Source organism: Solanum lycopersicum, chromosome 12, assembly GCF_036512215.1.
Source record: "Solanum lycopersicum chromosome 12, SLM_r2.1".
NCBI classification, from domain to species: domain Eukaryota; kingdom Viridiplantae; phylum Streptophyta; class Magnoliopsida; order Solanales; family Solanaceae; genus Solanum; species Solanum lycopersicum.
In genome coordinates, this window is record NC_090811.1 from 26,932,564 (window position 1) to 26,941,108 (window position 8,545).

General features: G+C 41.4%; 1 protein-coding gene across 1 annotated transcript; it reads right to left on the reverse strand.

Annotated features, from left to right (window-relative positions):
- Positions 1 to 229: 229 nt before the first annotated feature.
- LOC138340286 (uncharacterized) lies at positions 230 to 5,992 on the reverse strand. The gene is made up of 6 exons (XM_069291999.1): positions 5,414 to 5,992; positions 5,194 to 5,286; positions 3,717 to 4,571; positions 1,372 to 1,553; positions 956 to 1,037; positions 230 to 571 (listed from the first exon to the last, which is right to left on the reverse strand). Exons 1-6 carry the CDS (start codon positions 5,990 to 5,992, stop codon positions 230 to 232), a joined length of 2,133 nt encoding a protein of 710 aa, XP_069148100.1.
- Between the last annotated feature and the right edge of the window lie 2,553 nt (positions 5,993 to 8,545).

Below are 8,545 nucleotides of genomic sequence, written 5' to 3' on the forward strand. Positions count from 1 at the left end.
AAGGCATCCAACACTGTGTCCTCAGCGGGCTTTGCCTAAGAGGCCTCAGACTCTAGCACTCGAGCCTCTATTATAGTATCTAAGTATGCTCTTAGACTCTCTACAATAGCTTGAAGATACATCACATCCACTGTAGGTGTTGGTTTGGAAAGAACCCGCAGCTCAAACGCGTCCAAGAACTGGTGGACCTCCAAGACCTTCCGCTCAGTGTGCTGGGCAATCTTCCTCTCTAAGGATGCTCTGCCTCAACAATAGACCTCCGAATCCAAGGCGTAATGTGGTGCAGAAGTGTGGCCATTTGGGCCTCAAGTTTTTTGATCCTAGTAAGCGGGACCAGAGTAACAGACGAAGTCGAGGGGGAGGAGCTAGGAGCAGTTCTACCACCCGGGGTAGACTCGGCCGGAGTGGTGTCTGTAGGCTCAAATGTAGTCAAGTTAGCTGATTGGGATTGCTCTACCGTTGCCGCTAGGTTCTCACCAAGTGGTTGCACCTCCGAACAGAGCCCTCGGTCGGGAGATGACTCATTGGCCTTATCCCGAATAAGGCCAATATCTACTATGATAAACGGGGTCTAAGCACATCAATGTGCCACACGAGCACTCCTGCTATCCTGCACAAAGCAAAAAACATGCACGGGAAGGGGTAAGTAGTAGTGTCCATGAAGGCCCTCCGTGCATCACCGCATGTAGTAGCCATGTGAAGTCTACTTCGAACCCCGCAATCATCACTACCATCAGTATCACACAATCCCAAATGATAATGTTGTCAACTGCATTGGGGGAAATGTAGTGTCAGACTAGTAACGAAAAAAACGTGGTTGTGAAGGTGAGATTAGCCTTCTTGATACTTCCTTTGGAGTCCAACACAAAATCGGCAGCCTCACCATCGATGCAAAGGTACTTTGGAATATATCTCTTGGTTTTCTCTCTAACTCTGGCTCAAATTAGAACCGAACATCTTTAATTAACTTCCACCGATAGTCAAACTCGGCGGTGAGAGATATGTAGGTAGCATCAACATCAGCGCCATAGATAAACCTACGGATGGCCGGCAAGGAAATGTCAACTGACTTGCTGCGGACTCGGACGTAATACAAAGGAGCATGTTTGGCGAGGGCTGCCAACCTATCTAGCTTATATTGGAGAGTCTCCACATAGGAGGCGTAGAACTCTCAGACAATCTCTTCACTGTAAAGGTACATCTCGATACGTCCACTCAAGCCGATGTCGGGTGAATAAATCATGGATGTCCGGCATAGTGGGAAGACTCCCCTTGAGGACCCGCCTCTCAGGTGTCAGGGTTTAGGTAGTGACCCCCTTGTCATTGGGCATCTTGACATTAAGGAAGATTTAGTACAGCCCCTCGACAAACCACCGGGTCGGCTGATCAGCATTTGGAGCGGGGACGCCAGTCTGGGGTGCAGAAGTAGAGTAAACATTAGTAACCTCGTTAAAAAAGGCAGAAAAAAAAGCCTCCTCAGAGCTGGAAGCCTCCACAGAGCTAGCAGATTCCTCATAATTGGATGCCGCCAAGGAGCCTGATGCTCCCTCAGACTATGCAGCCAACCCAGAAGCTGTGCCGGTCAGTATGCGGTCCTTGTCAGATGGGAGGAAGTGATTATGCCAGACTCCACCCTCGTGGGTGTGGCTCTAATGGAGAGGGAAGCGGGGATAGGAGTGTGGGTGCCATGTGGCACATACTTTGGGTACTCTTATCATCTGAGCCTATGATAAAGCAGGTTTGATGGGGAGACTGACTTGGAACGCCCTCGTGAGTAGACACGATCGTGTTTAGGTGCCATTTCTACCTGCAGAGAGAAGTAGTTAGTGCTAGTTGAAGCAACAAACCATAAAAAAGAACTGATATTGCAGAAGTACAGAGTGCAGGACCAACCCATCGATGGTCAATCAGAGGCACGATGGTCCATCATGGGGGTCCGTCAAGGGACACTTAGAATTAATTTTAAAAACATCATAAGCAAAGGTTCAGACAGTGGCGACGGTTGGTTTGGATGAACCGTCGAAGGGACGAGGGTCCGTCATAAGGGTCCATCAAGATACAATGAATAAATTTTTAAAACGTTAGAAATAAAGGTTCTGACATTGTTGACGGTTGTGCAGGATGTACCTATGAAGGGACGATGGTGTGTCATAAGGGTTCGTAGACAGATAGTTAGATTAGTTTTATAAAAAATCATAAGCAAAGGTTCTTACACAGTCGACGGTTATGCAGGATGGACCATTGAAGGGATGATAGTCCAGTAAAGTGGTCCGTCAAGGGGCACTTAGAGTAAACTCGACAAGGTAGGGTTGCGGACCCCAACGATGGTTTGTCGATGGGGTCCCGTACTGACCTTCAGGGAACATAGTTTTCCAGCCAAACATTGATACCTTATCATACTAATTTGAAGTATTCTTAAAAGACTAAGTTTACTAAACATTTACCTAGAATCTCATCATTCGAAGGGCATGAATTTTCCTAGTTTTAGCATGCATTTTCAACATCCTATCAAACCCTAGATCAGGAACACAATCATGCAAACACACTCTATTGTTTTTACAGTACACCCCTATCCCTTTCAATTTATGTGTTCTAAGCGACATAGGACATTTGTGTGGATGTTTTAGCATGCAACATGGTCCAAAATTAAGTACCCAAACAGTTAGACATCACAATAATCAGGAATATTAACAAGAGTTAATCTTAGCGGATCGGAACAACATACCTGAAAATTGTAGTAGAGGAATAAGAGTATGAAATCTAGTAATTGAAGAACGATAATAACCACCACGAACATCGACCGGCAAAGGAATTGAAGAAAATGGGAGAATTTGGGAGAGAAAGGGACTGTGGGAAGTTAGGAAAAATATGGGAAATCAGAAGATGGAGAGGGAATTGGGATTAATAGTGATAAAGTGGGGGAGAAATGGTAGTAAATGAGAAGAGAAACGGTTATGAGGGGTTATGTGAAGAGGTGGGAACTTTAAAGATTCAAACTTTTAATATTCAACTGGACAGGTCAAGTCGTGTCGGAGGGTAAAGACGCGATGATTCCCTGTTGATGGACCATAACATGGTCGACGGTCCGTCATGGAGGTCCGTCGAGGGTTCCCTAACTTTGAAAATTTTAAAGACATACCTTGGCATGACAGATTCAAGCGACGGTCCATCGATGGTTCCGTCTATGGGTGCAACAGACCAATTTTCTGCAGATTTCTGGTGATCTCATACCTGCATATTTAACACCCATTAAGTTAATATTTTTGTACTTTCGGACACTTTTTGGACACGTACCCTTATCTATGCTTTGGCAAAAACTACTAACGAAAAAGAAAAGAGCCGTCAGACGGAACATTAAATAAATAAAGCAAAAATAATACTACTATTCCTAGAAAATAACAAAAGACCTATAGTTGGCTAAAGAATACATATTGGATTGCCCCCCAATCAGCGCTTGATCTAACGTTACGGAACGATGGAGGACTCTTGTTTACTCAGACTTCATCAAGATGGTATGCCTCAATCACTTCATTCACCGTTTCAGCATGCCCTAGATAGATTTTTATTTGCTATTCGTTCACCTTAAATCACACACCCTCATTGTTCTCCAACTCAACCGCGCCATGAGGGAATATTTTGGTGATCAAGTAGGGACTAGTTCATTTGGACTTGAGTTTGCCCGAAAACAATCTCAACCTAGAATTGAATAAAAGAACCAAATCCCCAACACCAAAATTTTGCTTTTGAATAATTTGGTCATGGTACTTCTTTTTTTTTTCTTTGTAGAGGTCTGAGATTTCATATGCTTTCACGTAAAATTCATCAAGCTCATTCAACCCGTTTAACCTCTGTTCCGCAGCCTCATTCAAATCCATTTTCAAATTTTTCATTGCCCACATGGCTTTATGCTCTAAGTCAACCGGTAAGTGACAAGTCTTCCAATATACAAGTTGGTAAGGGGATATACCTACGGGAGTCTTATATGTTATCCGATAGGACCAAAGAGAGTCATTAAGCCTCCTTGACCAATCTGTTCTACTAGCATTCACCATTTTTGACAAAATTTTCTCAATCTCCCTGTTTAACACCTCAACTTGCCCACTTGTTTGAGGATGGTAAGGAGTTGCAACCTTATGGACAACCCCATATTTTTCCAATAATACCTTAAATAGCTTGTTGCAAAAAGTGAGATCCACAATCACTAATAATATCCCTTGGGGTTCCAAATCTGGAAAATATGTTGTTTTCAAGAACATAGTTACACTCTTCACTTCATTATTCGCGAGTGCAATATCTTCTACCCATTTAGACACATAATTTATTGCCACAAGAATGTACTTCATCCCATGAGAACTCACAAAAGGTCCCATTAAGTCAATGATCCACACATCAAACAACTCAATCACAAGAATGGGATTTGGAGGGAGCTCTTGCTTTTGCGAAATGCCAACATATATTTGGCATCTATCACATGCCTTGGCGAACTCATGATCATATTTGTGGATGGTTTGTCCAATACTAGCCACATTGTAAGATCTTGTAAGCATTCTGAATACCACTATAATGCACACCTATAGGCGAAGAATGGCATGCCTCCAAAACACTTAACATCTCAACTTCCTGCACACAATGCCGAATAAGCCCATTAGCAAAACTCTTGTATAAGTATGTCTCATCCCAAAATAATTTCTTCACATCATGCATGAATTTTTTTCTTTGATGAAAGGACAAGTCTGGTAGGATTATATAACAGCCAGATAATTCGCAAACTCTGCGAACCATGGAATCAAGTCTTGGGAGGCAGCCAATACATGCTCATCAGGTAAAGTATCATCAATCTCATCCTTTTCACCTAACTCCCTTATTACTTCATCTTCTAATCAGGACAATTGATCTGCAACTTGATTTTAGCTCCCTCTGTAATCTTTCACCTAAAAGTCAAATTCTTGCAATAGTAATACCCATAAAATCAACCTCGGTTTCATATCCTTTTTTTCAATCAAATATGTAAAAGCATAATGACCAGTATGCACTATAACCCTCGGTCAAGAAGATATGAGCAAAATTTCGCGAAACTAAGACTACTAAAATGAGCTCTTGTTCTATCACGGTGTAGTTCTTTTGGGCTTCATTAAAGGATTTACTAGCATAGTAAATGGTATGAAGGATTTTGTTTCTTCTTTGTCCCAATACCACACCAAGAGTGACTCCACTCGCATCACAAATCACCTCAAAAGTCTTGCTCCAATCCGCAGAAATGATGATAGGTGCAGACACCAACTTTTCCTTTAACAAACAAAATGCCTTAAGACAAGATTCATCAAAATGAAACTTACACACTTTCTTGAGTAAATTGAACAAAGGATGTGAAATCTTTGAAAAAATCCTTGATGAACCTTAGGTAAAAGCCTACATGCCCACGAAAACTTCTCAAACCTTTTACAGAGATAGGTGGAAGAAGTCTCTCTATCACCTCAACTTTACCTTGATCAACCTCTATACCCTTCTCTGAAATACGATAACCCAATACAATACCTTCTTTCACCATGAAGTGACATTTTTTCCAATTTAGAACAAGGTTGCAATCTTCACACCTCTTAAGAACCTCAGGCAAATGACTCAAACACCGCTTACAGGAGTCACCAACCACTGAAAAATCATCCATAAACACCTCAATAGTGTCCTCCATCATATCACATAATGTTGACATCATCCATCTCTGAAAAATGGTTGGTGCATTACATAACCAAAACGACATTCTGTTGAACGTGAAGGTCCCATAAGGACAAGTGATGGTGGTTTTCTTTTGATCTTTTGGTGCAATAGAAATCTGATTAACACCTGAATAACCATCAAGAAAAAACGACCACCCCTTCCCTGCAAGTGTATCTAACATCTGATCTATGAAGGGAATAGGAAAATGATACTTCTCGGTCCATGCATTTGATATCCGGTAATCCATATATGCCCTCCATCCATTCACCGGCCTCATTGGAACAATCTCATTTTTTATCATTGGGGACCACAGTCATTCCCACTTTTATAGGTACACACTGAACATGGCATACAAAACTACTGTTGATGATTGGATATATCAATCCAGTATCAAACCACTGTATGATTTCCTTCTGCACCCCCTCTTGCATAGGTGGATTTAAACGTCTCTAGTGCTCAATACCTGGCGTATGATCTGGCATGAGATTAATTTTATGTGAACAAATCCTGTGAGGGATACCAATAATGTCCCTAATAGTCCACCCAATACCTCTTTTGAACCTTTTAACACCTCCACCAAACTCTCAACTTGATACACATTCAAATCTTATGCAATAATTACAGACAAAGTGTAACCTTTTTGCAAGAATACATACCTCATATGAGGTGGTAGAGCCGTAAGTTCAACTTTTGGAGCCTCCTCTATATATGTTTTCACAGGTGGAGACTCGGGATGTTTCATATCTTACTCCAACTTCTTTGGTTTAAACCGAATATCACCTCAATCATGTGCCGCAACCAATGACCCATACACTTCAATACAATCACAAGCAAAATTCATAATCAGTACCTTTAGTGCTTCTATACCCAGTCTCTCTTCTATTTGTACCTCAGAAGACTTTTCAACCCTGTAAGATATGACAGATACCGATTGTATCTCACCGCTCTGCCTCATGGACCTACGAACGTTTAAAGACACTTCTTTATTTTCAATCGAAATTTCATTTACCCTTTATCCATATCAATCAAGTCTCTACCCGTAGCAAGGAATGGCCTCCCTAGAATAATAGGCACCTTAAAATCAACCTCACAATCTAGAACCACAAAATCGGACGGAAATATGAATGACTCCTCCTTTACTAACACATCATGGAGTACCCCAGTAGGCCTCTTCACCATTCTATCGACCATCAATAGCCGCATCGCAGTGGGCTTTTGGTCAGCCAAACCCAACTTTTTGTAAACAGAAAGTGGCAATAGATTTGATCACATAATGCTTTCGCAAAGTGTAATAGGTTGATTGTACATGGAATAGTGAAGACGCCCGGATCTTTTTTCTTTTACACTAGAGACCTTGTAGTAATAGCACTACAATGCTGCATTCTATCATCATCTTGTAAACTTACCAATATTTTCTTAGTGTCCATATATTTCATCAACTTGGCATAACCGACATTTGTTCAAGAGCTTCTATCAAAGGGTCATTGATGGAAAACTATTTTATCATAGCGATAAAATGTCGGTATTTACCATCCTTAATCTTTTTCACTAACCTTTGTGGTGGTCTAGGAATTAGGGTCACCTTTTGGGGTACCTCATCTTCTTTCCTCGTATTGTCTTCTAACTCACCACTAACCTCCACTACCTCATCATCGCCTCTTATCAAATTTTCTACACCAGACAACATCGGTGGTTCAATGGTTTGCCTACCACCTCGAGTTGTTACTTCCATACAATGTCCATCAGTTTTCGGATTTTGGACAATATTGTTAGGAAGCGTGCCTAGTAGGCGTGGGTTCACAGTCGAAGAAAATTGGTCCATTTGTAACTCAAGGTGATTTATCGAGATTGCATGTGCATCAAATTTTTGCCCAGTGCCCGCTAAGTCACTCCTCAACTCTCTATTGTGCTCATCACTAGCATCAAAACTCCTCATAATTGTCTAGAACATATCCTTAACTCGCGCCATACTACCTCCACCATCCCTAGGAGCAACTTCATGATTTTGAGGTGGAACATAGGCCCACTCCTATCATTTCTGTTACTATAGTTACCCCGATTGAAGTTTATATCGCATTTGTAATTTTCATCTTTGACATAATAACATTATCAGTTGTAATTACCATAGTTCCGACATTGATTTCCTTGACCTTGGCTCCAAATATCCTGATTGGATCCTTGCGCGTTTGGTTGGAAACCCCCTGTCTGCTCATTTACCACATAAGGGTCCTCCTCATAGTAGTACTCATTAGTCGGCGGTGGTGGTTTAGAGAAGTATTTCACCACATTTACCTTTTCTGCACCCCTATTGATGTGTTTCAACACCAACCCAAGCTCATTTCTCATTTGATCCATTTATTCCCAAAATCTAATTTGTGACTAGGTTGTGTGTGGATTGCACTGCAAAAGTGTTTCTCCCAGTATCTTACTTCCTATTGCTCCAAGCTTTATTATTTTGGGAGATTTTTTCCAACTTCTCAGCAATCTAAGCATAAGGACATTCTCCATAAGAACCACCTGCTACCGTATTTAGTACTGCTTTATTATTATCATCTTATCCCCGATAGAAGTACTCTTTCAATGACCCATCATCGATTTGGTGATTGGGGACAGTTTTCAAGAACGAAATGAACCTGTCACAAGAACTAATGACTTATTATCATGGTAATGCCACAAAACTGTTCACCCTATCTTTGTGATTTAGCTTCTTAAACATCGGGTAGTAACGTGCTAAGAATACATCCCTCAATTGATTCCTAGTGTAGATTGAGTTATAGGGTAGCTTGGTAAACCATATAATGGACTCTCCCATCAGTGAAAGAGGAAACAC

Excerpts from the sequence above, each read along its gene's own strand:
- LOC138340286 (XM_069291999.1), bottom strand. The coding sequence starts at position 5,992 with ATGAGGCCGGTGAATGGATGGAGGGCATATATGGATTACCGGATATCA. Across the intron at positions 5,287-5,413 it reads TGAGAAGTTTTCGTGGGCAT|GAAAAGTTGGTGTCTGCACC; the intron begins GTAGGCTTTTAC and ends TGTTTGTTAAAG. Across the intron at positions 4,572-5,193 it reads GTGGAGTCACTCTTGGTGTG|GTGTGCATTATAGTGGTATT; the intron begins GTATTGGGACAA and ends CTTCGCCTATAG.